At 31.5% G+C, this 27,846-nt stretch overlaps 6 protein-coding genes across 8 annotated transcripts; 3 read left to right on the top strand and 3 right to left on the bottom strand.

Annotated features, from left to right (window-relative positions):
• Nucleotides 1-1,743: 1,743 nt before the first annotated feature.
• LOC148231751 (G patch domain-containing protein 1 homolog) lies at nucleotides 1,744-5,143 on the bottom strand. 2 transcript variants are annotated; one of them, XM_088193491.1, is made up of 10 exons: nucleotides 5,033-5,143; nucleotides 4,781-4,974; nucleotides 4,578-4,713; nucleotides 4,343-4,512; nucleotides 4,029-4,274; nucleotides 3,785-3,952; nucleotides 3,562-3,721; nucleotides 2,985-3,495; nucleotides 2,726-2,917; nucleotides 1,744-2,665 (listed from the first exon to the last, which is right to left on the bottom strand). In XM_088193491.1, exons 1-10 carry the CDS (start codon nucleotides 5,097-5,099, stop codon nucleotides 1,798-1,800), a joined length of 2,712 nt encoding a protein of 903 aa, XP_088049617.1. In that variant the 5' UTR covers nucleotides 5,100-5,143; the 3' UTR covers nucleotides 1,744-1,797. The 2 variants fall into 2 exon arrangements, with proteins under 2 accessions (XP_088049617.1, XP_088049618.1); XM_088193492.1 differs by having other exon boundaries at nucleotides 4,037-4,274.
• Nucleotides 5,144-7,308: 2,165 nt separating this feature from the next.
• Nucleotides 7,309-9,953, top strand: LOC148231750 (serine/threonine-protein phosphatase 2A regulatory subunit B'' subunit gamma-like). Of its 2 annotated transcripts, none has more exons than XM_088193493.1 (7): nucleotides 7,309-7,432; nucleotides 7,929-8,271; nucleotides 8,490-8,658; nucleotides 8,732-8,920; nucleotides 8,982-9,115; nucleotides 9,393-9,606; nucleotides 9,670-9,953. In XM_088193493.1, the coding sequence occupies exons 1-7, from the start codon at nucleotides 7,387-7,389 to the stop codon at nucleotides 9,901-9,903; spliced, it is 1,329 nt and encodes a 442-aa protein (XP_088049619.1). In that variant the 5' UTR covers nucleotides 7,309-7,386; the 3' UTR covers nucleotides 9,904-9,953. The 2 variants fall into 2 exon arrangements, with proteins under 2 accessions (XP_088049619.1, XP_088049621.1); XM_088193495.1 differs by having other exon boundaries at nucleotides 7,330-7,432; nucleotides 7,910-8,271.
• Nucleotides 9,954-10,056: 103 nt separating this feature from the next.
• On the bottom strand, nucleotides 10,057-12,137 carry LOC148231749 (uncharacterized). Its single transcript, XM_088193496.1, has 8 exons — nucleotides 11,691-12,137; nucleotides 11,505-11,626; nucleotides 11,285-11,441; nucleotides 11,054-11,225; nucleotides 10,753-10,987; nucleotides 10,588-10,678; nucleotides 10,262-10,490; nucleotides 10,057-10,197 (listed from the first exon to the last, which is right to left on the bottom strand). Coding segments are annotated over exons 1-8 (1,311 nt in total). The 5' UTR covers nucleotides 11,994-12,137; the 3' UTR covers nucleotides 10,057-10,195.
• A 643-nt stretch (nucleotides 12,138-12,780) lies between these two features.
• LOC148231748 (5-oxoprolinase) lies at nucleotides 12,781-19,748 on the bottom strand. Its single transcript, XM_088193490.1, has 26 exons — nucleotides 19,611-19,748; nucleotides 19,152-19,370; nucleotides 18,899-19,090; nucleotides 18,061-18,199; nucleotides 17,824-17,997; nucleotides 17,557-17,758; nucleotides 17,288-17,493; nucleotides 16,847-17,139; nucleotides 16,716-16,783; nucleotides 16,410-16,543; nucleotides 16,044-16,341; nucleotides 15,846-15,987; nucleotides 15,652-15,784; nucleotides 15,437-15,581; nucleotides 15,218-15,365; nucleotides 14,967-15,079; nucleotides 14,654-14,900; nucleotides 14,484-14,594; nucleotides 14,291-14,424; nucleotides 14,116-14,227; nucleotides 13,858-13,989; nucleotides 13,687-13,779; nucleotides 13,476-13,611; nucleotides 13,313-13,420; nucleotides 13,157-13,254; nucleotides 12,781-13,086 (listed from the first exon to the last, which is right to left on the bottom strand). The coding sequence occupies exons 2-26, from the start codon at nucleotides 19,311-19,313 to the stop codon at nucleotides 12,940-12,942; spliced, it is 3,867 nt and encodes a 1,288-aa protein (XP_088049616.1). The 5' UTR covers nucleotides 19,314-19,370; nucleotides 19,611-19,748; the 3' UTR covers nucleotides 12,781-12,939.
• A 965-nt stretch (nucleotides 19,749-20,713) lies between these two features.
• Nucleotides 20,714-23,211, top strand: LOC148231747 (uncharacterized). Its single transcript, XM_088191772.1, has 4 exons — nucleotides 20,714-20,816; nucleotides 20,980-21,044; nucleotides 21,110-21,185; nucleotides 21,261-23,211. The coding sequence occupies exons 1-4, from the start codon at nucleotides 20,798-20,800 to the stop codon at nucleotides 22,511-22,513; spliced, it is 1,413 nt and encodes a 470-aa protein (XP_088047898.1). The 5' UTR covers nucleotides 20,714-20,797; the 3' UTR covers nucleotides 22,514-23,211.
• Nucleotides 23,212-24,748: 1,537 nt separating this feature from the next.
• On the top strand, nucleotides 24,749-27,844 carry Nsun2 (tRNA (cytosine(34)-C(5))-methyltransferase Nsun2). Its single transcript, XM_088191591.1, has 12 exons — nucleotides 24,749-24,855; nucleotides 24,987-25,079; nucleotides 25,140-25,378; nucleotides 25,444-25,621; nucleotides 25,682-25,769; nucleotides 25,830-26,133; nucleotides 26,197-26,384; nucleotides 26,457-26,601; nucleotides 26,666-27,157; nucleotides 27,221-27,387; nucleotides 27,447-27,596; nucleotides 27,670-27,844. Exons 1-12 carry the CDS (start codon nucleotides 24,796-24,798, stop codon nucleotides 27,783-27,785), a joined length of 2,220 nt encoding a protein of 739 aa, XP_088047717.1. The 5' UTR covers nucleotides 24,749-24,795; the 3' UTR covers nucleotides 27,786-27,844.
• The last annotated feature ends 2 nt before the right edge of the window (nucleotides 27,845-27,846 follow it).

The raw sequence follows: 27,846 nt of genomic DNA, 5'->3' as shown, positions 1-27,846 counted from the left end.
GACACTACTCAAAGAGAATAAATTATGTATAAATCCGGAAATAAATACAAAATACAGTTAAAGTAAAAAATAATATAAAAATACTATGAGATTTTTCTGAGAAACGCTACCATTTATAATTTGATTAAAGACGTTTTATTATTTTTAAACTCGCTACTTTTTTTATGCAATAATGTAAATTAAATATATGTAATAGACATAAAAAATGTTTTAGACCACTAAAACACTGCTCATGATAGATCCAAACTCATTATATATTCATTATAATTGCTCTTATTCATCCTGTTATTACAATATTTTTAGTCTCTTGTCTTCACCTATTGCAGTAGCACGTTGTTGTTTAACTTAACTTTCAACTTAAAATATTACATTTAGGTTAAATTTATTTTATGATAAATTAAATATTTTATTGTGAAGACCTATTTATTCATTATGCCAAAAATTAGGTGACACTCTGGTAACACTGACGTGACGTCGGCGAATGGTTACACGTTCCTTAGCGGATTTCTCATTAGTCGGTCTTTAATTATTGCAAAAAAGTTTTTTCTTAATTCCTGCAATCACAAAAGTAGCGTCGAAGCATATGCTAAAAAATGATCTCCTTAAACTACGATTTTGTGACACACGAAACGGTTTTGTACGGGTTTTTTGTCAAAATCTACCAGGAATGCATATGAGTGAGTAGGTAGCTGATAATTAATTTAATATTTTAATTATTAGGAAAACTATTTTTTTTTAATTTCTGCAAATTATGCTAGGATTTCAAATTATGCACCTCAAGAGTCGCGTCAAAGCATATTCAGAAAGAAAAAATGCTTCAAACTACCGATTTTGTACGGGTTTTTTGTCATAATCTACCAGGAGTATAGAATAGATGAGGAGGTAGTGGAGCTAATAATTTATTTATTATTATATTTAATTGTTAATATCTGCTATGGAATAATAGTATCTATTTACATATACATAAAGCCTATTATTGCATAACCATAGTTCTCAACGGTTTCGACCAATCAGAAAAAAGAATTTATTTATTTTAAATTTCCTTGGAGACGCATGATCTTAGAAAACGGTTACTATGTACATAAATAAACAAAATACAAAATACACAAAATTTGCCCCCCCCTATAGGGGAAGGGCAAATTTAGTGTTTGCCTGAGGCGCCAAATAACCCCTGGTTGGACCCTTGAGGAACCCCCAAAGGGGTGAAATATTCTTTCGACAATCGACCGCCATAACTCGAGAATAATCGAGTTAAATCATCTGAGCAACCAAGGTTCGACAATTTTTCTTAATAATAACCCATAACAAAACCTGTCGAAGGCCTTCGAAACAGAACGAAAATCATCAGCAATATTTTGTGAAGCATCCAATGTTTTATCATCAAAGTTCATCACTTCAGCATCAACTGAGTAGTGCGTTTAGTGTTAATGAATTTCCAAAACTCTTTGGGATTATTAATTATTTGTTTTTAACAACTTTTGTAATAATGGTGATGACAGGAAATTATCGAACACTTAACGCATGCTCTTAAGAATGAAATTATTATTATTATTAATGATGTAAATATGTATATCATTGATACAGAGCAGAAAAAGCAATGGGCCCTAATGCGACGAGTATCATAGCTCACATACAAACAGCAGCCTCTTAAGTAACTAGGATCAGAACCGAAGCTGCTTAACTTTCTCTTCATTATATATGGAAGAGACGTGGTTAGGGTTATATAAATAAGAAAATGAGTTATAATATTTAAGCCAATGTATTTTTAGTGTAAATATTACATCTTAAATTAAATTTTCATTTCTTATGCTTGCTCTTATGTTTGTGCTTGTGTTTCTTCTTCTTACTACTCTTCTTCGCTTTCTTATGTTTGGACTTTTTACTTTTAACTTTATCCGTCTCCACCCAATCGCTACTGTCACTAGAAGAATCGATTTCCATAACTTCATTTTTATCTACAACTTCAGTTATTATTTTTTCGGGTAAGCGAGGTCCGTATGTTTCTTCAGCATCGTCCTTCTTGACATTCCTAACTGGTGATAAAATTCTGGGCTTCTCCACTTTATCTTTCACGAATATATGTGGTTTAGTTTCAATTTTAGACTCGTCCGTCATACGGTGCATCCTCCAAGAGTTCATCTTATCGAAGTTCAGATTGGCAAATATTCCTTTAGGCGGAGACTCATTACGTAGAATATTCTTCGGTTGTATATCAACAAAAGTTTTTGGAGTTTCAACTTTGGATTGTTCAGTTTCACTCGAATCTGAATCACTGTCACTGAGAAACACAGCTTTATAAAGATCAATCTTGTTAAAGTTCTTTATCGTTTCTTGAACATCGTCTTCTTTATCTTCTAATTTTTCAGGTTCTGATACTTTTACAGGTTTATCTGGAGGCGATTTAGTCATTTCTTTCTCTTTTTCTTGTAAGAATAATTCTGCAACTGTTAATCTCTTCTTCGTCGGTAATTTTGGTTCGACTTCTTTAGTTTTAATTGTGTCTTCTACTTTTTTAATTTTAACATCTGTCTCTATAGGCCTTTTCTCCGGAAGTTTTATAGACGTTTGTTCTTTTAAGTAGCTCGCCTTATTGTGAATCGGCGATTCTAGATACTCAAAGATTGAATATTTAGCACTCTTCTTTTCGATACTTTGTTGTACATACCTTTAAAATAATTGATTATTAAGTATAATAATATAAATAAAATATATAATTAGTACTTACCCTCCATTATTTGGTGCTTCTATATTGAATCTTTTGCATAGCAATGAATCTGGAACCCATTCACAAACCTCTCTAGTTAAACTTCCAAACTTTCCTAAACGCGCTGCTTCAATTTTTTGTTTAGAAGCATATAGCATACTAGTTTTTGTTATTTCCAATGGCGTATTCTCGTCATGTTCTGCCGAAACAAACCTAAAATTGATGTTTATAAGTATAACGATAATAATTCAATACAATCTATAATTGAATGTTTACTTACTTTTCACCCATAGTACCAGATAAAGGTTTATATAGCTTGTATGCTTGTTCAAACTCGTATATTTCTCTACTTCTCTCCCACTCGGACAGTCTGTCCGTTTTTCCCAGTATATTTGAATCAACAATATTTTTTTCTTTATTAGACACAAATTCTTCATATCTAGACTGTTTGGCTGTATTCGCCATGAAAGGTTTGAACTTCTTGTCCTTAATAGGTTCTATTGAACTGTCTTTGATTGATTCAATCTGATCCTCTTTCTTAGATTCTATATCAACTTTTTCAGAATCATTCTCATTATTATCATTGCTCACAAAATTTATATTTCTACTTGTTATAGCGGCTAATTTTTCTGCTAAGGTTTTATTTACATTAATGACCTTCGGTTCATCTTGAATGACCAGCTTATCTTGAACAATGGGTTTATCTTGAATGATTGGCTCAATTGTTTGACTGATTTTTTCACCTAAAATGTTTCCGCGATCTTTAGAAGATAACTCGTGTCGACCCAATCCTGAAATATATATAAAATTCGTTATTTATTCATCTTGAAATAATTTATTTTAATTATTAATTATACCTCGATCTCTAATCGGGACGCTAGATGGTTCTCCTGCGTCACTAAATCTAGATTTTTTTACTTTAGCATATTTCGGGACATAATTTTGAGGTAAAGCCGGAGGAGGATATGTTTTTGCTAGTTTATACTCGACTGAAGATGATATGAAGCCTTCTAAAATCTAAAAAGTTAATCGACACATTAAGCATATAAAAAATCATTGTAAATCAACTACTGATATTACTGATTTAAAAGATGATTTCTGAGGATCAGGTTTTTCTTTTTTATTTTTCTCAGTTGACGGTAGATTATCTAGAGCAAAATCATATCCAGATAAGTCTTCTCTAGAATAGATATCTTCGTCTTCTTCTTCCAGAGCGCCGACTCCGAACGCTTGACCTCTTATAGATACCTAAAATTTAATTTCCATGTAAGATTTAGATTTATTTAGATAGTGTTGAATTGTTTCTGCACTATAAATAACATACTTTTCGACCTTTATCATTCATCATAAGATGACTGCCACTCCAATCGTCGCTTTTATCATTGTGATACGCTCCGAGAACAGAGTGACGACTCAAACCAACGTAACCTAAGCCGAATGCATTATCCTTTGGTTTAATGACAAACGGTTCAAAATCATCCGGTTCAAACAATAATTCAGAATATTCGTTCTCATCCTCAGAACTATCGTCACTATCTGCTAGCTTGTTTTGATCACTATCTAAGTTTTTCTATAAACAAACAAAAAAATGCATTAGAAATCTTACTCCGTAGAATATGAATAAAAATTAATATTTACTCTAAACTCTTCAGGTACAAAACAAGAATAAACTTTCTTATTGGCTTTTTTTTCGCGCCGAGTTATTTGCTCGCCGACTCCTTTACCAGGACGCCATCCCATACTTTTCAATATGCGAATAGCTGCCGTTTCATGAACAGGTTCTAATATATTCTGTAGAACAGGTACACCTGTAATAAAATATTAGCGTTGAATATAGATAACCACAACTTTCCAAAAATAAATCAAACCATACCAGGTATCGGTCCTTCTTGAAACGTCTTACGCTTGGGCCTCTTATTTCCACTGAATTCGGTTGTAGTTTGAACCTCTCGAGGAGCTATGCCGAATTCGCTTCGATCTTCATCGTCCATGAAGTCTTCTGGTTTTTGCTTGAGATAGATCATTTAATGTTGTGAGCCTCTTTTCAAGTTGACAATATATTTAAAGACAAACTACCTTGAGCTGCATTCTGTCCGATTTGGAACTCTTGAACGTCTGCGGCTGCCATCCTTCGGGCAAAGCGACCGTGTTCCAATGACCGGCGCTGAAGCCACCAGTGAACGCTCCGTGGAATCTCCTCTTGCCGTTCGAGTCCAGAGCATATTGCTCGGTAATATCTTGAAAGGCCGATTTTTTCTTCGGTACTTCATCTGCAATGAGAAAATGCGTAAAAATACATAACCTATACTTTTAGTGTGTGGATATTACCTTCTTCATAAGGATCCAGAGGTGTTCCGTATCGCAAACATTCATCATCATCAGATCCGTCCCCCATTTCAAAGGGACGATCTGTTTACCTAAACGTCAAACGCGTAACTTATTTTATCGTTATGGCCAAAATTTAATATTAAAAAATATTTATTACAATACATTTCAATTTTACCAAAAATCGAATCCTAATTATATTTACTTGCATATCGTAAATTAATCAGTTACTTAATTACTCGCTGTACGCCATGCGTTTTTAGCGATATAATTTTTTGGCTACTTACTCTGTTTAACACATCATTACAGCCAAAATACTCAATTTTTATATTTAAAAATTATATATGTATGATTAACATGATTTAAACATTCTAATTATATCAATAAACAAACATTTTTAGTCGTATTGTTGGAATTATTAAGTGAACAAAACTAAATCAATTGGTCGGTCCGCGTGTTGGCTCACGTGCACACACCTACACACACATGCACGCGCGCGGCACTATACAAGCGAACGACAAACAGGGTCATGCTCACTTTGAGACAATTTTATTATATAAATCTGCAACGCATTTTTTCTTCGTCTGACCTACATCCTGTTATAAAAATTTACAAATCGACAAGATTTCTTTGATGCATACAAAATCACATATATCGTACACAAAAATAACCCTAATAACCAAACCGTTTGTTTTTGATCAATGGTGTTTGCAATTGGTTGTTGTTGAAGGTTGTCATATTTCTTTATATATAAAATAATAAATAATAAAACTTGATAGCAAGATACGATGTTACAACTATATATAATTAAATGTATCATTTATAATATATACATATTCTTCTTCTTCTTCCACGGCGCTACAACCGGTGATCGGTTTTGGCCTTTCCACCTAATTTCTTGTAGGGCTTCTAGATATATCTTGAGTTTTAGTATTTCTTCCGCTATTGTTTGCATTTTTCCTGGTTGTAATATTGCACATTCCAGCTTCCAAAATTGAAGTCCAGTCGTTTATCTAGATTTCGATCGTCTAGGTCAGTGGTCAGCAAACTTATTAGCCAAGGAGCCAAATATGTACATTACAACGATTAAAAAAAAATTGAGAGCCAAATCTATTTATTAATTTAGCAAACCTTTATTATAATTTTCCAAATCAATACAAGGACGTTCGAATTTAGAGCTCTATATTTCCTTGTTTTTTAAATCTGGTTCGAATGCCCGTGGATATTTGTGCTAGAGCCGCACTTAAGGGGCCAAAGAGCCGTATGCGGCTCCGGAGCCGCACTTTGCCGACCTCTGGTCTAGGTCATTATGAATCGGGGCAGATTTATTATTTCTTTGTGATTTTTTCATAACTATTTGGATTTATCCACGTTGGTTGGTTTGCTCCATGGTAGAAACCCTCCTCTATCTACACTCCAGGCGGAATATGTAATATATATTACACACACACACACATATATATATATATATATACATATATATATAATACAATAAATAATAAACTTTTCGACCATCGTGACGCATTGGGGTAACCTGTTAGGTCACGATGGTATTAATTTAATGTAAATAAATAAACATATTACAAATAAATTATAAAATAATCGAACAAGTAAAATAAAATGATTCTACGACAAGGAATCGTTTTTGTTATTATTATTATTATTTAATATTTACTAAGAGTTAATATTGATATTTTATTAATTATATCTTATTTATATTTAATAATAAGTACTTAATAGTAATTATTATTATTATTATTTAATTATTACAAACAATAAAAACCAATCACAAAAACAGTTGACAATATTAAAACAGTCGAAATAACGTATAAATATATTCACAAGTATTTACAAATCACAATTATCATTGAAATATTGATGACATAATTTAATTTCGATTCATAAATTAAAGTATAAAAAAACGAATTTCCGCGATGCGTTTGTGCTAACCCTAAAAGTGGCCTAAAGAAGCACGATCGAAACCGCGCGCGAAATACAAACGACTAAAATTATGGCGTGACTTTATAATTATATATACCACTGTTTCATCGCAAATTCTATAAATAAAATCACTGAAATCGTTTACTAGGAACTCAAACTGATTTTTAAAACATATATTGCCAACTTTTACCTTTCCGTTTCTTTAAAAAACGAAGGTTTTAACGAGCGCATCATATCATGCGCTTGGCGTTAGACAGTAGATTTACTTGCGCATGATATCATGCGCTTGGCGTTGAAAGGATTAAACATCTCAACTTAACTATAAAATAGGAATATGTCAAAATATTTTTCTTTATGGCAACACTATACGTTTGACGTATAATGTTTATGAACTAACTTACGAATACGATGCACATATGGATTTAAAGGAAAAACTAAGAAGTTGTATCAAAAACATAGAAGGTAACTAAAATATTAAGTTTAATAAAGTCTACCACTTGACTGGAGTGAACTTAGAAATTTATTAAATGCGTGCTTAACAACATTCAAAGTTGTGTTATATTAATATGACCAGACGTTCTACTTTGAGGAGTGTACTCCTCAAAAATTTTACAAATCTTCGTTCTTCTTGAATAAAAATTATCAAAGTGATTTTTTTAGGGCCCATAGCAATTTATCTGTCCCTGAATTTTTTTTCTGAGATGGCGTTTTTATTTTTAGTGTTCTTTGAAATTTTCAAAATCTGTCACTTTCGTTATATCTACAATAAAATCCCATATTAATAATTCATTTTTTTTATAGCCAACTTACGTTTTTTTCTTCATGTGATATATTTGTTTGTTTTTATATTAATAGTAATCTTTACTTTACCATAGATAATCTGAATAAAGTTATGATTATTCGACTGGTAATTTATACATAGTGATGCTTTATTTATAGAATTTTACATATTTTTAAGCATCTCCAGATTATGTGCCACCCGGTAAGCAGGAAGCCATTGAATGTGAATATTTCAAAAAATATTACAAACCAGACTTAGCCGGACCCGAGACATCCTATAAAGAAATACCTAAGTTCTATCATAAATTGCCACATGTTAATGACTTGCTCGCTAATAAGTTACGAGAGGAAGCCAGAGGTTTGTTTTTGGAGAAAAAAGGAAAACAATTGCTGAGTGACTCCGAATTGAAACACTTAATGACGACATTAAACAAAGGCGAACGATTTCCAAGTCCCGAAAATGAATACTTAAATTATACTGAATTTAAAAAAGTAGGAGAAAAAGCTGGTTTAAAATATAAGTGAGTATTATTATATAATGTATTTGATTAGATTCTCTACAGCACAATGAAATTTTAATGGTAATTTGTGTAACATTGCATTCAGTTTTTTTAGTCATTTCGATATTTTTTATTACATAAAAAATATATCAGTTGCTTATACATTTGTCACGTGAATCATAATTAATATACAACGTCGATTTAATATATAAACATCTGGCATATGGTGATTGTTCCAGGGTATTTTTTACCGCAATCGTGTTTGCTAAATTACAAAGAGGCGAACCAAATGGAAAAGTCCACGTCACTACATTTTTCAACTATGTAATGCGTAAAATGTGGTTATGCGAAGCGAGGATTCGACTTTCTTTACATGATCCAACCGGTCAAGGATACTTGCGAGAAATTGTAAAAAATCATCGCTCATACATAAGACAACTAATCAATATTTGCATATTAGTTAACATAAAGCTTGTTTCAGGATCTTGAAAATTACATCTCTGATCTGGTACCATCGCTTCCTGCTTTAAACGAGTTGAACATGTCTTTTATAAAGTTGTACGTTTGCACAGCAGTCAGAAAGTTTTTATTTTTTCTGGATCCTTTGCGTACGGGGCGCGTCAAAATAACAGACATATTAGCTTCCAATTTCATGGAAGATCTACTTGAAGTATATTTAATTTTATATATTCGTTCTGTCTATATTCTAATAAGTTTATTTATGGTTTTAGCTACGGGAGGACGATATGAAGGATTCACAGGAGAAAAATTGGTTCTCTCCACCATCGGCACTAAGAGTTTATGCACAATATTTGAATCTCGATCGAGATCAAGATGGAATGCTTAACATTGATGAAATGCAAGGGTAAGAACAGTATTATTGATCATAGTTATATGGTCTATAACACAGCTATTTATTAAGTTAATCACTGATGGGTATAATAATAATATATTGCAATATTATACAATGTTATGAACACATCCGTTTAGTTTATACAATTATCACACCGCAATGAATCCTGTGCTAAGCTGAGATACACTAGACAAGTCCTAGTATAAATTCTACAGAAGTTCTTTCTCTAAAATCCTTCTCCATAATATATTTTATATTAATTATAATCATTTACAATTACAATTTTCAGTTATGGTACTGGCACATTAACACGCGTGTTTTTAAATCATGTGTTCCAACAGTGCTTGACATATGACGGTAAAATCGATTACAAAACATACATGGAGCTAGTGCTAGCTTTGGAAAACAGAAGAGAGCCGCAAAGTATCAACTACTTATTCAGAATATTGGACATCAATGGACAAGGGTTTTTGGATGGTTTCACATTAAACTACTTCTTTAAAGTGCGTATATGTAATTATATTGAAGCATTTGGTCAATGTTAAGTTTTTTCATTTATTTCATAGGCAATACAAGAACAGATGATACTGCACAAACAGGATGTTAATCCGATTAATTTTGAAGACGTCAAAGATGAAATCTTCGATATGATACGACCAGCAGATCCAACTAGGATCACTTTGAAGGACCTGATATCGTCTGGATATGGCGGGACGGCCATTAGTATTCTGATTGAGTTTCATTGTTTGTTAGCGTACGAACATAGAGATGGAATTATTAGTATCGGTTCGCCAGATTGACATGCCTACTGAGAATTTTTTATTTTTTATAATAAAACTTGTTTTTCTTTGGTATTTCTTATTATTTAAAAATATATATATATATATATATATATATATATATATATATATATTATATATATATACATATATTTGTACACATTAAAAAAAATATCGATAAATATCGATCTATAAGTTAATTATGTTAGTACAAGTTTTAACATTTGTTGAAGCCGATGCTGAGATGTTATCGAACAACTATTGTAAATAATCTTTTTATGAATAAAAAAGAAAGTACAATTCTCTCATCCATCTCTAAAAAAAATAAAATAATTATAATAAAAATATATTTAATTATTCCAGTTAATTGATATTTTACAATCATCATCTGATGAATCCTCAATCAATAGAGATTCTTCTTCAGGTTTATCAATATCGGTTAAATCTATGACGCATTTATCAGTTCTTGTGCTTTTATTGCTTATCCTACTTAGCATTTCGTTAGCATCGGAAGTGATAGTCTCTTCTTTCGAACATTTAGCAACATTTGTTTCAGAGCTCGTCGATGCTTTATAATTAATACTGTCGATACAAATGGATTCGCCTCTCTAAAAAATATATTTATATATAAAACTTTAAATTATATAAAACCACAATTATTAAGATGGATTGGGACAAATATATATATATATATATATATGATACCGTTATGTTCCTTATGTGTTCAGTCTTAGATTCAGGGAATACATAATTAATTTCTAAATCTAGATTAGATAATGCATATCTATCCGGATCTCTGAAAATATAAAATAGTTATAATAATATGATTTACATTAGATGTGATTATTATTACATTAAAATATAAATTACTGTCTGTATTTTTCTGCATTATTTCTTGCACGGACAACTATGTATTTCCAAAAATTTATTAATTCTTTAGTTTTGAAAGGATATCCAGCATTTTCAAATGATTCAACCACTGTTTTCCATATATTTTGCACTTCTATACTATCGTCCAAGAAGTTATATATATTGTTATTGACAGCATGAAAAGATAGGAATAGGAATAATAGTTGAAAAATATTTTCATTGTCGTATTTGTCTCCTAAAAATATTTTATACACATTATTTAACATAAAAGCAATATAAATTTATACAAGTTATAAAATACTTTTATTGTCGACTATTGCAATGTTTGCTAATAAGCCGTTTATTTCAATAGAACTCAAATCCGGATGTATTTCGGGATCGTAATCAACAACTTCACAGTTTACTAAAGATGAAATTGGTTTTTTCCTTTTGCGTTCTTCAACCAGATCCCAAAGTTTTAAATAGAACAACGGCTGAAAGTTTTTAAGAAGAAATCAATATTATTTTTTAAGCTATACAATAAAACTCTTACCAATTGAAAACGGGGTTCATTTGGAGTGTGAAATATTCTGGGAAATTTCTTGATATCAAAATTTTCAAGTTTAGGAAACGGTTGTTTACAATCTGAGTATTTAAAATAAGTAACCAAAGCAATGAGCTGGTTTGGTTTAAGAACTCCAGAATATTTTCTGCAAAGTGTAATAATATCTTATTAGTCATATTTTTTAATTAAAAATAAATAAAATTCTCACGTTTTATATTTTTCTTCGTTTACAATCGTTGCGAATATTTTAGTTCTAGCTTTAACGTCCTTAAAATTTTCATCAAAAAGTGATGGAAAATTCAACATTTCTACGTGTAATTTTCTCCAGACCTATTTAAATCATAGTTATATATTTTTTCTTAATATTACATATATTTTTAAATAGATTATTCACCTGTAAGGCATCGTTAATGTCTCTGAATATAAACATAAAATCGTTTGTGTATTTCCACTGGACGTAATTCGTATCCTTGTCTTTATTGTTGTAAGCGATATATTCCTGCAAAAGACGCTTCCACAATATTTCAACTTGCTGTAACACCTCTTGATTGGTTTTGTTCACTAAGCTAGATATCTCGGTTACTACGTCTATAATTTTGTAAAAATCTCTCTCTAGGTATTTTTTCCATTTCCATACTATTTCATATTTCTTTAATACTTCGATCAACTTTAATACGTCGTTTGCATTCCAAGACATTTTTTTATGTTAATCTATTATTTTCAACAAATTTTAATAAAAAGTATTACTTCAAAATACGCGCTTTCTCAATTTCGATTTGTATGCAAAAAATGCGCACTTGTCAAAAATGTCAACAAGTATAATGCTTGGACCTAAGCACAAATATTTTTGACCATGACGTATTAAAAAAATGTATAAATGTTTTGAATATATCTTCCTTTCGATAATTATTTCTGTATACAAAATCATGCAAGTACGATGTGAAAAGTCCACGGCTGGTTCCAAATAGGCTCTTCAACTTTCTCTTTTATCCACATTTTTTCCAAAAAAAATATTAATATTATTATATAAAGCTATTTTATCTTGAAAATTTAAAATAAAACAAATTAAGCCAGCTATAACACACTATTTCGTGAAATTATTCGAAAATAATAGTTCACGAAATAGGCCGACGAAAAATATAAACCATTAATGTTTATTGTACTTTTTAGTTATAATTGTTTTATTACATTGCGTAATCATATATAAATTAATATTTCTGATATTGTTTGTGTTCGCTTTCGTATTTAAATCACTCTTAAAAATAAAATTAACTTTTAATTGGGCCGGAGCGGTTTAAACTTCAAACTACGAATGTGCGTGTATGTGAATAATGCAGTGATGCCAACTTAAACCAATAAAGGACGCTAAATCCCTATATTCCCGCATTTTATACTACCCTTAGTGGAATAAATAATTTTAATAATAATAATTAAAATATTAATAACTCCACAATATTTTTATTTTGTTAAAATTAAATAAACTAAATTTTTTTAACCATTATTAATTGATTTAATATAATCATTGATAATACAAATATACATATATAAAAATATCAACATTATTAAACTTGATATGAAATGTAACAAAATAAAATATATAAAAATATATTTATATAATATTGTGCTTTAATTATTAATAATTATCAAACAGATTCCTGAGCCATTTTGTACTCGTAAATACTTCCTCTTTGAAGAAAGACATTATGTGAATTTAACAACATCTCTCCAGTATCGGCATCCTCTAAAGTTCCAAAACCACCTCCACCTGGCGTAAGCATTATATAAACATCCTATGAACATCAACAAAAACATGAAATTTATAAGTAATAATTATAGTAAAATTAAAAAAAAAATATTTACTCCAGGTTCAACGTCTATTGAGGTTTTACCACCAAGACTTATAAGACGACCATCCTTACGCAGAAGGCGATTTATACCCCTCGATCCTGGCTCACCTCCTTAATAAATAAACATTATATTATTAACAGATTTTTCTTTATTATTACATTATCACACCTTTCATTCCGTATGGTTGAAGAGCTCTTCTTTCAGTCAGAATTGATAGTTTCATTTTTTTCCTGAAGATCATCTCTCGTCGAACTCCATCGCCACCGTACCATTTTCCTATATAAATTATTATTGTATATATTTTTATATAAATAATCAAACAAAATCGAACCTCTTCCTCCAGAGTTTGGTCTCAAACTAAACATATTCATCAACAAAGGATATCTTCTCTCAATGATTTCCATATCGGTGATTCGAGTATTGGTCATGTGAGTGTGAACGCCGCTAGATCCATTCCATCCAGGGCCCTTAAATTAAAATATTGAATTTTAAATTACTGCATAATTTAAAAATCAATATTTTGAACATTGTTCATTTCTTACAGCTCCACTTCCACCGGCGACTGTTTCATAATATCCCCAATTTTCTTCACCCAGCGTTATGTTATTCATGCATCCTTGAGATGCGGCACATACCTGAAATATTAAAATATATTTATCGCATCTTTGTAGTATACATAATATGGCATGACCTGTATACATAGTATGGCATACCTGGAAAGCTTTAAATACAACGTCGACAATCCGTTGAGACGTAAGAACGTTACCACCTACTACTGCTGCTTGTTCACTTGGATCTAGAATACTACCAGCTGGAATTATGGTTTTGATCGGAGCCAAACAACCCTTAAAAAATAACATTGATAAATATTTAATTTCACTTTTAAACATTCATATGCATTAGTAATGCTTATTGGCTACACTATGTAGTCAATACTCGAAACTTCACATCTATAAGTAATAGTTTATTACCTGATTAAGGGGCACATCATGCCCCACCATACATCTAAGGCAGTAAATAAGAGCCGAGAGTGTGATCGCTCGTGGGGCGTTACAATTACCCCAAACTTCTGGTCCAGTACCGCTATAACACATCACGTGTGTTAATCACAATTTAACACTTAATACTAGAAGATTAAATACATACGTGAAGTCACAAATTGCACTTCCGTTATTCTTATCCAATATAATTTTTAAACAAATCGGTGATCCGTCGTCCATATAATCAACAGCTTCTAATATATTTTTACCAGTTTTCTCGATAGCCTTCAATGCAATATCCTATAAAAAACATCGATTTAGATTCAATGTATGTCTTTATCTAAATCAATTAATTTAACCTTTAGCATATCTCTGACTGCAACTTCAGCGTTGGTTTGTATGTACTTCATATAAGCTTGCACAACTTCTAATCCATACGACGATATCAATTCTCCGACCAGTAACATACCCTGAAAATTGAATCATTATAGCTCACAGCTCATTTAATGAATAGAGTGTATGTTCATACTCTTTGATTTGCAGCAATCTGAGCTTTCAAATCCGATAGATTATCAGCTAAATTTCTCGATTCTCTTAACTCGTGCTTCAATTCCTTTTCCATAAATATTCCTTGTGATACCAATAGGAACGATTTAAACGTGGCACCCTCTTGGTTCAAGTGCGTTGAATGAGGAGGCATAGATCCGGGAGTAATGCCTCCAATATCGGCGTGGTGACCACGAGAGGCAACGAAGAATATGGGGTGAGAAATACCTCTAAAAAATCAATTTCCGTAAGTGATAATTTTGAAGTGGTATGAATTGAATAATGCAAATACTGACTTATGAAACACTGGAGTGATGACAGTTAGATCCGGCAAGTGGGAGCCTCCGGCTTTGGGATGATTGCTCAAAATAACATCGCCTTCTTGTAAAGATTCTCCACGTACCCTCAACTATTAAATTCAAATAAATTAATTGCTAAGATAATTGCTTAATGTGACAGGAATGCTATTCTCATGAACATTTTTATGTATTATTATCACAAACGGAGCATCTTATCTGGTAGATGAAAATAATTCAACATAAAATACCTGATATTGCACGGTTTCTTGCATTGCGCCGAGATGTACTGGTATATGAGGAGCGTTTGATACTAATCCACCGTCTGGTCCAAAGAGAGCACAAGAAAAATCTAGTCTTTCCTTAATATTCACCGATATTGACGTCCTTTGCAAAATTCTACAACATTAAAAGTATATAATTAGTAACTAACAAAGAATTTTAAATTGTTTTAAATGAAAATATTCTACCGTCCCATCTGCTCGGCAATGGACATGAAACGATGAGAGAATATACTTAATTGAATGGAATCTAATGATGTACTAATAAATTTAAGAACACCCGATCCGATAGTTATTTTAATATCCCCATACTTCGTAATTACTGCGTTGCAATCTGATCGATAAAAATATTTATCTCATATATGCATACATTTAAACATATCTCGATATTATATAAATCATACCAGGCTCGACCAGAATTGTGGATAGATTGTCCATTATTATAGACGGCCCTTTTAATGTGTGACCTTGCGTCAAATTTTTCAATTGATACACACAAGTACTATAATATTTTCCGTCACAATATACCTGAATGGTCTGAAACAATGAAATTTATTATAAATTGTATGTAATCATTATGATATAAATAACATTATACTTTTTCGTGTTGCGGTGTTTCATTTTCAGTTATTGGTATCTCTTTTTCATCATTTAAATGGGTACGAGCTACACCTCTCACTCGCACATCGTCAACAAGAATTCGACGATCAGGAATGGTAAATCCAAACTCATTTTGATATCTAAAAATATTATAAAGTAATATTCATACACTGCAATTTGTAGCAAACATGCATACCTTTCTAAGAAATTTGCTACAAAATCTCCGTGTTTGGGACTCTTTCCATTATTATTTATAAGCGGAGAACACATCAGTGCACAATCAGTTCCTTCATAACGCATGTGAAGATATGGCTCCAAAAATATCTGAAATTCTACGAAACCTTGAGACAAAAGTTTACTCGAACACTTGCTTTCTAGTTCACAAAGTCTAGCATCTAGTTGCTCGAAATTCTCTTGAGTGTATTCTAAAGCGCACGGTGTTTGAGCTTCGTGTACAACATCAGCCAGAGCCATACCGTAAGCTGATAAAATACCTGATGAATTGTACTTTATTATGATTTGATTTATTTTTTATTTTATTTATTTGAATTTAAATAAATACCAGCATATTTGTGAACGAATACTGTATGAATTCCTAATGATCGAGCTATGGCGCATGCATGTTGAGAACCAGCTCCACCGAAACTAGCTAGAGCATGTCTAGACGTATCATAACCACGAGCTGTAGTCAAAGCCCTGTAATGAAATTAAGCAATATTAATATAATAGTTAAGTGCAAGTAAAAAAAAATATATATATATAAATAAATTTAGATAAGTTTAAATCATCAACTACAGCTTACACATTAATAACTTCTTTATTTAACAAATAAGACAACAATAAATAAATACAACTTCCATAGTTTTACCTTATAGGTCGGCACATTGCCTCATTAGCCACATCAAGAAAACCCATAGCAACTTCTTCGACTGACATCTAAAAATTGTTATTATAAAATAAATAAATATATAAGGATATTTTATTAAATTTCATATAAACCTCTTTGCCTCCAGTTTCATTCAAAAAGACATTGATTGAATTAGTCAATATTTTAAACTCTTGTAACGTTGCCTCCTTGTCCAAGCTTTCGTTCTCGTTCGGTCCAAATATTTTCGGAAAATACTCCGGTAACAATCTTCCAAGGACCAAATTTGCGTCGGTGACTGTGAGAGGACCTCCTTTACGGTAACAAGTTGGTCCCGGATGGGCTCCTGCTGATTCAGGTCCAGCGCAAAACAAGCCGGATCGGAACGATAGAATCGAGCCACCGCCAGCAGCCACCGTATTCACATCTAATGCATAAACAATAGGTGAGGCACGAATGTTGTCAGAAAAATAAATGTGATTATCGCATTTACTGAATAACGATAAAGAATCTAGTTCTATTGTGTTGTACTACATAAGGTTTTGGTTGTATAAAATAAATCAGTTTATATGTACCTAGTTGTGGAGCTTGAATTGTAACACCGGCAGTACTTGCTTCATGGACGTGTTCTAAAGTACCGGCATAACGAGACACGTCCGTTGAAGTGCCACCCATATCGAATCCAATCACAGGCAATAGTGTCTCTTTATTGTATGTAGTCTTGGCATAGCCGACTACACCACCAGCTGGTCCTGATAGAATTGCCCGTGATCCATTGAAACTATCATAAATAATCGACAATGCATTAAAGGTTCCTTAAATTCAAAGCATTGTTTAATAATACCTATTCATGGGAGTCAATCCGCCATCAGACTGCATGAACAACACGTTCGTATTTTCCAATTTATCGGAAAAACCTTCTGCAAACCCTGATAGATAACGGCGAATATGCGGCGTCAGATATGCATCTACGCAAGCTGTAAAGCCTCTGGCGACAGCTCTCACCATCGGCATAATCTCGTGAGACAACGACACTTGCGTAAATCCTAAAAATAACATATTGCAGCATTGAAACAATGACCTCTAACTATCGTATGAGTTTGCAACTTACCGAGTTCTTTTGCAATCTCGCCGATTTTCAGTTCATGATCGGCAAAAGTGTAACTGTGGGCCATTAACACAGCTATGCTGCTTATTCCAGTTCTTCGTTTTAATTCTGAAAGTTCTTGTGTGATAGCTTGTTCGTCAAGTTCTTTAATAACGTACAGTTTTTCGCCGGTAGTTCCTTTAAATATAACGCAATTATGAGTTTCAAAACTTGCTATAATAAATTTATTTTCTTCTTTACCTATAACCGATCTCCATCCACATCCTCCATCTTCTTTGCAAATATCTCCTTGCATTTCGCAGATGTCTTCCAAAGCAGGCACAACTCTACAATCTACTTCAATAACCTCCGAATATAGAACATCAGGTTTTTTGATAGCCTAATATAAAAACCCTATATTAGATTTCTAATAAAACAAAATTATATACTAGAGATGTTAACAAAGCTTAGGGATTTTTATTCTGCTGTTGAACCCTTTGAGTAGTGAGCAAATTTATACACATTTGTTAATTTGTTAGTACATATACATTTTACATATTTTTCCATAATTATTTCTGTAGTTATTTATTTATTATTACTTTATATTGCATTAATACTAAATTATAGGGGGAAAAATCAGTGATTTTCAACGTTTTATTGCTGTGATTTATTTTACTACTTTTTTGTATTAGTATGTTTTAATAATTTATTTTAACACTATTCTATTATTAAATTTCGTTAATTTATTTTACATATTTTTTATATATTATTTAGTTTTTGTCGATTTTTTATATCAGTTCAGAGGCTCTCAATATTTTTTGTTATGTTCATTTATTTAGTACTGTTTAATTTATTAGTATTTCTATAAAAATCATTTACAATAAAATTATCTAGGGTACCTCAAAACAGTGAAAAATCGACCACTACATATACAGCGATACCGCTCAAAGGGTTAATTGGCATGTTCAGTTGGAACGAATGTGTATACAAACAATTTTTTCCATGTTCACTTTTTTAAGTTTAAAATATAGTATTTATTTTGTAAAAATTTTAAAACATTCCTAGAACTTTGTAAGTATCTCTTATACCATAAACTTACTAATTGAAAGATACTTGGCCTTGCTTGATTTCCTATGAACAAGAGATCTTTGAATCCTTTCGTTATCACCAAAGCCATCCTTTCGCCCTTCCTCTCCAAAAGAGCGTTCGTGGCCACCGTAGTGCCCATTCTGATCCATTCTATCAGTGAAGAGTCAACTTTACCGTTAACGTCCAAAGCATTTCCGGTCACCTATAAACATTTAATTATTATTTCATATGATATGTATTTCAAGCATGTGAAATATAAGTACCTGCTGTAATATGCGTCTGATTCCCTCACGAGGAGCGTCGCTATAATTAGCTGGGTCTACCGATAGCAATTTTAGTGTTTTTATCTCTCCGTCAGGGCATCTCGCAAAGACGTCTGTGAAGGTACCTCCTCTATCAATTGCAAATTGGAATTTTCCACTCATTTTGTGTATTCAGATAAGTTTTGAAGAGTTATTGAGCAAGTCCGTTCTACTCGGTGACTGAAATACAAAAGAAACACCCAGTAATCATTTGTGTTATAATTCATTCTTATTATTTACTTTTTGATAAGATATCATTTGTACATGATTGTATAACATAAAAACAAATTTGAACTATTATTAAGATCTATAGATAAAATTGTATAGTGGTTGATCTAATAATAAAATCATGTATTAGTCCTAAAAATTAATTTAAAATATTTAATGCATGAAATTAATAAAAAATGTGTTACGAATTACATCCTTTTCCATCAAAGTCTAGAAACTCTTAACTTATCAATTGACCCATTTTATTGTCTACATGTGTCAAACTCAGTGTATAAAACAAACATGTTTATATATACATATGTACATATATAACAGTATAGGTCACAATCGCATGGCAACATAAAGCAAGAATGATAAAATGTAATTGCAAGGATTTGTGTTTTTATAATAACTACTAATAAGCTATAATAATAAAATATAATAACTACCTAATAAGCTACAATATATTTGTTATTATTAAATTTATTTATACAGCAAAATACTAATTAATTAAATTCGGTTAATTGCTGGTTAAGCTAATACTATTTTATGAAAAATAATTGCTAATTATTCAATTGCATAAACAAAAATATTATTATTTTTATTTAATGCTTATAAGTAATTCAGTAATACATAGTTAAAAAAACATTAATACAGTAGTGAATTAAAACGGGAGAGAAATGGATTGCCACTATAAATTAAATGCACGTACATCATGCAAAGTAAATAGACTATACAAACTGCAATAAAATCGTTTATAATATTAAAGTATTATGTAGCGACTAAGGAATTGTTACATTATTGAATCTTAATAAATTTATTCTTATTTAAAAATGTTGCTAACTTTAAAAATGGGTAGACAAAAAAAGTTTTCGTGTCATTACTAACAATCAACGTATGCTGAAATTTTAAACCTATATTATTTTCGAAACATGGACTAATTGAAGATCGAACATATGCATCCTAATAAGCTATAGTATTTTTTTGTATATTTTCTTGATTTATTGCGACGAAGATAAACATTAAGGAATGGTTCATAGAAACGACACAATCAAGTTGTTCTGGCCCTTTATTTTTTTTGCATGAAGGGTTTAATGACTCCGTTGACGATGGAGTTTTGATAGAGCACTAGGCCGGTTCTGTCTAGGTATACGAATTTAACATAGATACACAATGTAACGGCAAAACCAACCACAAAATTCGCTCAATTTTGCTTTCATTATGTTTTTTAGGAGAATGAAATATCTTTATATGAATTGTAATTTTACATTTTGTGATAAAAATAATATTAAAGTCTGTTTTATTTATTATTATAGCCATGCTTGACTATTCGTCGTATTTGGACCAAACCTTGATTATGAACAATTTTGACGTCAACTGTCAAGTTGACGCTGATAACAATGGCGCTAATCAATACCGGTAATTATTTTTTATAGTGATTAACAATTAGATTATTGCGTTTTACTCGACAGCAAATATTACTTCTCCATGAAATTCATTGTAACTAACTAAACCTATTGTATTTTCATCAACGTCATACATTTTACTTCTTTTTAATTTGTATTAAACTTCATCTTTGCAGAAGCTGTCATAGAAAACGATGAAGAAACACTTACACCTTTTGAAAAGATTAAATGTAAAGTGGAGGTAATGAAACGCAATTTGTAAAACTTTTTAATGCATGTGATTTTATATAGTGTTTTTTTTTCAAGTTCACAAATGTAAAATGCGAATACGACAGCAACGAAGATACCCATATAGGCGACGTAGACGACATGTTCGAAATAGGTTAGACAAAGTTAATGATACATTGTACTGCTACATTTTAATATATTTCAATTATTAATTATTATATGATTTCAGAAATGCACGATGTTAAAGATATACTTAAAAATGAAAATTCTTACATAAATGAGTGTGATAAATGTGGAAAAACATTCAATTCTAAAATATATTTTCAACAACATATGCAAACTCACAGCGATGCACTTAAAATCGAAAGCAAACTTTCATACCATTTAAACTCTCATGGTGCTTTTGGATGCAAGAAATGTGAAAAATCATTCAAATATAAAAGCAGCCTTTCAGATCACATGAAAACTCATAGCGATATTCGTGACTTTAAATGTGAAACATGTGGAAAAGCATTCAAACGACAAGAGTATCTGTCGCAACATATGCAAACTCATTGCAATGTTTGTGATTTTGAATGCGAAAAATGTGGAAAAGCGTTAAAATATAAAAGTAGCCTTTTAGAGCATATGAAAAGTCATAGCAACGTTCGCGACTTTGAATGTGAAAAATGTGGAAAAACATTTAAAACTAAAAAATCACTTTCAAAACATACGAAAACTCATAACGACGTTTGTGAATTTAAATGTAAAAAGTGTGTAAAAACTTTCAAATGTAAAGAGTATCTTTCACGACATATGCAAAATCATAGCGATATACTTGAGAGCAACCTTTCCCACCTAATGAACTTTCGTGGTTCTTTCGGATGTGATATATGTGGAAAATCATTAAAATATAAAACCAGTCTTTCAGAGCATATGAAAACTCATAGCGATGTTCGTGACTTTGAATGCGACAAATGTGGAAAAGCATTCAAATATAAAATATCGATTTTAAAACATATGAAAATTCACAATGATGTTCGAGACTTTGAATGTGAAAAATGCGGGAAAATATTTAAATATAAGAGAAGCTATTCAAGGCATATGAAAACTCATGGCAATGTTCGTGATTTTGAATGTGAAAAATGTAGGAAAACATTAAAAACTAAAAAATCACTTTCAAAACATATAAAAACTCATAGCAATGTTTGTGAATTTGAATGTGATAAATGTTTAAAAACATTCAAATGTAAAGAGTATCTTTCGCAACATATTCAAACTCATAGCGATGTTCATGACTGTGAATGTGAAAGATGTGGAAAAGCCTTCAAATCTATGAGATCACTTTCAAAACATATGAAAACTCATAATGATGTTCAAGTCTTTAAATGTGAAAAATGTGGAAAAACATTAAAATATAAAAAAAGCTACTTAGAGCACATGAAATCTCACAATGACATTGAAAAGCATTCAGATATAATATTACTTGCAAACTGTATTTGAAAAAAAATACCCCAATGACGGAGATGCACAAAAGTAAATCTAAACAACGGATATAATTTTGTATAACCATCTTAAATATGGGTTTCCTTTCTTGTCATGCCACACAATGTCACTTCAACTTTTACTGAAATCGAATTGTATTCTCATTGAAGTTAAAAGCTGGTCGATGCTTACCCAAAGGACTCAATCACTAATTTCTCTGTTCGGTAGTTTCACTCATAAGTGCATCGTAAATTAAATACAACAAATAATATATAATCAATATTTTAAGTTGTGTTTAAACTGAATATGAAAATCTGTGTCCATTTTCAAATGCCGACATTTGCTTTCATGTATTTTTAACATTGCTCACAAATGCTCAGCTAAATACCGACCGCAACTAATATATACATACTTACAATATATTATAGTTTATTAAAACTTCAGTGGAAGATTTTCCACTAGGATCAAGAAATGCACACAGATTATGTCCCAGTTAAAAAAATATAATTATTTATAATAAAAATGATTTTGTAGCAATATATCATAGCCAGATGAATATGAATATAACCTAAATAATCTAGTTGATTTTCCCAAATATAATCTAGTAGGTTTAAGTAATATTAATTATTTATACTATAGAATGTGTGATAAATTGTGAAAGAAGCTTTATACTTTTGTTATAAAATTTGTAAATAAAATGTATGTACACTTAGAAAGATTTTTTCATTCTAACCATAAAGCAACTACTATGCCAAATATTTGAAAACATTTGATCTAGCATTTCCATTATGGTAGTAGGAAAGTCCAAACACTGCAACGATGTACATTAAAAATGAGTGGTTTAAAATTGGAAAGTTAAAACTTTACCTGAGATTTGGGCCGATCTGAGGAGCGCTAGCCTTGAAGGCAGCGCCATTTACTCATCCTCATTTTAAGTAAAATTAGAGGATGAATTGAAAACACAAGTAATTTTCAAGGCAAAGAACCATTACTTTTTTCTTATACCCAGTAAGTGTATTGATACCTGACCCTGTTCAATGCGGTAATGAAAGTTTGTATAAGAAAAGAACAATAGAATGGAATTTCTAGGTATCTTTTGGTTGAGAAATCATTCCAGAAATAGGGATAAAAAATCGTTTTCAGCAACACGAGCATTTTCAAAAAAAGGAGCCATTTGTTTGATTTAAAAATATTTCCGAAATAAATAATCTTAAAGTGTGTTGAAAAATATACATAAAGAAAACAAATAACAATGATTTGTATAATGAAATTAAAACATCAAGTTCATTGATTTCTGAGAATAAAAGCACTCAAATAGAGGTTTTAATTTTTTTAAATATGAAGGAATTATAAAAAGATGCCATTGAGAATTTTACTATTTATTTTCTTTTGGCGGAACTTAACGGAAAAATAACAGCCGGCGGTGCTTCAGTCGTCGGTCAATTACACCTACATTTCAAATAAATACTACTGCAGCGGCACAATCTGTGTGTAATTGATACCCGTCACCATCCATCTGCCGAGATATGTTAAAAGCTTTCGCACTGAGAAAGCAAACAAGTTCCTAATATTTACAGTTTTTAAAAAATCCTAAAATGCTTACGAACGCATGAAATATTGAACGTATATTTAACCGCAACTAGTGTTACCTGGTGTTATTGTCAAAAAATATCAACATTTAAAAAGATATATAATATTTTTTTCCAAACAATTATAGATTTAACATTTAAATTCACTTCCATAGCTATATTTATTTAAACTTGTAAAATCAGTATATTATAATATTTTGGTGGACGGATGGTGACGGGTGGCAATTACTCACAGATTAAACCGAAGCAGTAGTATTTATTGTTTATATGTTATTTAATTGATATATATGCAAGTGAACGATGAACGAGACCACACTAGTCGTTGTCTTCTGTCGAGGTCCATCAAACTCCGCCGCCGCTACGCCAGTGTTACCAGAATGCTGCCAAGTTTTGGCTATAATGAATGAGTAAATACATATATAAATATGCCGATACAATGTAATAGGTTACTAAAAGCAATTTTATATCGAATACAATTTATTAAAAATGTCTTAGGTTTTTAAAAAGTTTTGTGTGTTATTTTATTTTTAGGTTTTTGTAAATGTATAAAAAAAAGAAAGCAATTTAAATTAAATATTAAATGTAATAAAGAAGTTATATTACAAATATTTTTTAATGGCCAATAAAACTGGTGTTATATTATTAAGTATATAAACGAATCCCTGTCTTTTGCACGTGTCTCGAAACTTGACAGTTCGTTGACACTTCAAGATGGGAAATAACAGAAAGTACAACAAATTCGCACAAAGGAAACGCGACAAAAAGGAATTGGTACACATATTTACCCCTTTAGTCAGTTATTTCGCGAAATTTCATTAAATTAATCATAAAAACGATACTGTAATTAATTATAAACAAATTTATGTTATTCTGCTAAAACTCTTTATATTTGCCAATTTTAGGCCAAAAATCCTAAAGAAGCGCCTAAAGACGATGGAAGGAAGCATTACGCTGAAATTGTCAGAGAAAATGAGGCATTTGAAACGTATTATAAGGTTCGTATTTAATATAATAAGCATTTTATTTTTTATCTCACTTTCGATTGGTTTATAAAGGCCCAAAAAATATGCCCTCCCGAAGAATGGGACGCTTTCATGAAGTGCATCAAAGAAAATTTACCAACTGCCTTCAGGATAACAGGATCCAAAGGCGAAGCGGACACTCTTCTCAATATCGTCAAAGGTCAGTTCTTCGACACATTATTGAATACTAAGCTCGAGCCGAAAACAACTGACGAAGATTCAGAAAACTTAGCAACGGACGAAGAAGACATGAAACCGGTATGCTTACCGTGGTAAGTGAATAATAATTTATATTTGTCACGCCTATTGCTTTGACATTAAATCAATCTTTCTGTAGGTACCCCGGTGGTCTTGCATGGCAGTTGAAATTGACGAGAACAGATATTAGACGGAATGAGTCGTATTATCGTTTGCATAATTTTTTAATCGCCGAAACTAATTCAGGAAATATATCGAGACAAGAATCAGTATCAATGATACCGCCGATAGTATTGGGTGTGAAATCGCATCATAAGGTTTGCGTTTAATATTTATAAGTGTTATTTTATGGCTTATATTTAATAATTATGATGTAGGTTTTAGATATGTGCGCTTCACCCGGTTCCAAAACTGCTCAGCTTATTGAGTTCTTACATTCCGAGGAGAACGGAAAGCTGCCAACAGGTAATTTACTAAATTATATTAACCAGTATCATTTTATTGATAATATGTTATTAATTTTAGGCTTCGTTATGGCAAACGACGTTGACAATAATCGGTGTTATATGTTGGTACATCAAGCAAAGCGTTTGAATTCGCCTTGTATAGTAATTACAAATCACGATGCTGCATTTATGCCTAATTTGATGATTGGAGATGTCTTTGTGTCTGGTAATCCTTTGAAATCAGATTCAGAACAGTCTAAAGCCAAGCCCTTAAAGTTCGATCGAATATTATGCGATGTTCCGTGCTCAGGCGATGGAACGCTAAGAAAAAATGCAGATATATGGCTCAAGTGGTCTCCTGGAAATGGAAATAATATGCATGGGTAAATTTAATTGTAAATTGTAGCGCTTATATGACATTCTAATATTGTTTTTATATATTATAGGATACAATATAGGATAGCTTATCGAGGTTCTGAAATGCTCACTATTGGCGGTAAGTTAGCATATTCGACGTGCTCACTCAATCCTTTAGAGTGCGAATCGGTGATACTTAGATTGCTTAGAGAAGCCAAAGGATCTCTCAAATTAGTGGATATAAGTGATATGCTCCCTGGTTTGAAATATTCTAAAGGTATTTTTTTTTTCTATTTCATATGTGATTTTCATATATTTTATATAACCAAAACATTTTCACAATTATTAGGAATGACTTATTGGAAACCGGCGTCTAAAGATTTGGTGTTTTACGATAAATATGAAGACGTGCCAGAGAAATGGACGACAGTTGTACGTCCCCAAATGTTTCCTCCGACTCCCGAAGAAATTGAAGAATTTCATCTTGATAGATGGTATTTTTATTTTTATTAGATTGTTATTTAGTTAAATTATCACTAATCATATAAATTTTAATAGTATAAGAATATTGCCGCATCACCAAGACACTGGTGGATTCTTCGTTGCATTGCTTGAGAAAGTAAGCCCATTGCCGTTCGAAAAGAAAGAAAAGATTGCTCCAGCAGAGACTCAAACGACAGATGAGAATAAGGAAAAAGATGAAAGTGGTAAAGCTGATGGTGGGAACGGTCAAGAAGCAAAGTCAGGTCCGTGGGGTCCTCAGCGGAAGCGGAGACGTATGGACGGCTATCGCGAAGATCCGTTTGTGTTCTTCTCGGGAGAAGACGAGAGCGTTTTTCCTTCTATCAAGGAGTTCTATCATTTGAGTGACGAATTCGATCCCAAGTGCTTGTTGACGCGTTGTCATATTGGCAAGAAGAAAAATATTTATCTAGTTTCGCCGATCGTTAGGGATTTGGTAAAACGGAATGAAGAAAAGATCAAAATCATCAATACTGGTGTGAAGACGTTTGTTAGATGCGACAATAAAAATATGTCCTGCGCTTTTAGGTAAAAAAATTAAATATTCCTTTAATTGAATATAATAATGTTATTGATTTATATTATTTTTAGATTATCTCAAGAGGGATTGCCGAGCATTTTGTATTTCATAGCTAAGGATAGAAAAGTGTACCTGCCTAGGACAGATCTCGTTTTATTATTACTCAACGATACACCGAATACTCCTCCAGATATAAGCACTCTGACGGAACAAACTCAAGAACAAATCAAAGATTTACGTACGTATGAATAAAATCTTAAGGTGGAGCCTCGTATAAAAATACGGTTAATCTTTCAGCTTGCGGTAGCTGCGTTTTATTGTTCGAAGAGAACGGTTTGTCTCTGCAATTGGTCGGATGGAGAGGAGTCAGGTCCCTTCGCGCTTATACAGCCTTACCTGATACGATACACATGTTACGTCTGCTCGGGGAAGACACATCTAAATTTGGTAACACATTTTATATTTTAAACGTATTTATTATTAAGAAATATGTATAATAATATGTATAATAAATATTTAGATGTCAACAAATTCAAGCAAAAATCTGAGAATAGTCCGACAGATGAAGATAAACCAGTCGAAAGTTCTAATATGGACGAAGACGTTGAAAATATGTCGATAGATGAATCTAAATAATTTTATCGTTGTTAATAATAAGATTTATAGAATAAATGAGTTTTATATATAAAATAAAATA

The sequence above is a fragment of the Plectrocnemia conspersa genome, unplaced genomic scaffold, assembly GCF_051122295.1.
Source record: "Plectrocnemia conspersa isolate PC_06_02 unplaced genomic scaffold, ASM5112229v1 ptg000009l, whole genome shotgun sequence".
In the NCBI taxonomy this organism is placed as follows: domain Eukaryota; kingdom Metazoa; phylum Arthropoda; class Insecta; order Trichoptera; family Polycentropodidae; genus Plectrocnemia; species Plectrocnemia conspersa.
This window is presented reverse-complemented; position numbering and strand designations above follow the sequence as displayed.

Bases quoted from the DNA above. Each gene is read 5' to 3' on its own strand.
- LOC148231751 (XM_088193491.1), bottom strand. From the start codon at position 5,099: ATGGGGGACGGATCTGATGATGATGAATGTTTGCGATACGGAACACCT. The intron at 4,275-4,342 runs GTAAATATTAAT...GTTTGTTTATAG, and splicing joins TTGTACCTGAAGAGTTTAGA to AAAAACTTAGATAGTGATCA. The intron at 3,722-3,784 runs GTAATATCAGTA...TTAACTTTTTAG, and splicing joins AGAAATCATCTTTTAAATCA to ATTTTAGAAGGCTTCATATC.
- LOC148231750 (XM_088193493.1), top strand. From the start codon at position 7,387: ATGGATTTAAAGGAAAAACTAAGAAGTTGTATCAAAAACATAGAAG. The intron at 8,272-8,489 runs GTGAGTATTATT...TGATTGTTCCAG, and splicing joins AAAGCTGGTTTAAAATATAA to GGTATTTTTTACCGCAATCG. The intron at 9,607-9,669 runs GTGCGTATATGT...TTTATTTCATAG, and splicing joins CATTAAACTACTTCTTTAAA to GCAATACAAGAACAGATGAT.
- LOC148231749 (XM_088193496.1), bottom strand. From the start codon at position 11,993: ATGTCTTGGAATGCAAACGACGTATTAAAGTTGATCGAAGTATTAAAG. The intron at 11,442-11,504 runs GTGAGAATTTTA...TACACTTTGCAG, and splicing joins AACGAAGAAAAATATAAAAC to AAAATATTCTGGAGTTCTTA. The intron at 11,226-11,284 runs GTAAGAGTTTTA...AAAAACTTTCAG, and splicing joins ATGAACCCCGTTTTCAATTG to CCGTTGTTCTATTTAAAACT.
- LOC148231748 (XM_088193490.1), bottom strand. From the start codon at position 19,313: ATGAGTGGAAAATTCCAATTTGCAATTGATAGAGGAGGTACCTTCACA. The intron at 19,091-19,151 runs GTACTTATATTT...AAATGTTTATAG, and splicing joins TCAGACGCATATTACAGCAG to GTGACCGGAAATGCTTTGGA. The intron at 16,544-16,715 runs GTAAAACTATGG...ATTTCATTACAG, and splicing joins GCAATGTGCCGACCTATAAG to GGCTTTGACTACAGCTCGTG.
- LOC148231747 (XM_088191772.1), top strand. The intron at 21,045-21,109 runs GTAATGAAACGC...TTTTTTTTCAAG, and splicing joins AGATTAAATGTAAAGTGGAG to TTCACAAATGTAAAATGCGA. The intron at 21,186-21,260 runs GTTAGACAAAGT...ATATGATTTCAG, and splicing joins AGACGACATGTTCGAAATAG to AAATGCACGATGTTAAAGAT.
- Nsun2 (XM_088191591.1), top strand. From the start codon at position 24,796: ATGGGAAATAACAGAAAGTACAACAAATTCGCACAAAGGAAACGCGAC. The intron at 27,388-27,446 runs GTACGTATGAAT...TTAATCTTTCAG, and splicing joins AGAACAAATCAAAGATTTAC to CTTGCGGTAGCTGCGTTTTA. The intron at 27,597-27,669 runs GTAACACATTTT...ATAAATATTTAG, and splicing joins GGAAGACACATCTAAATTTG to ATGTCAACAAATTCAAGCAA.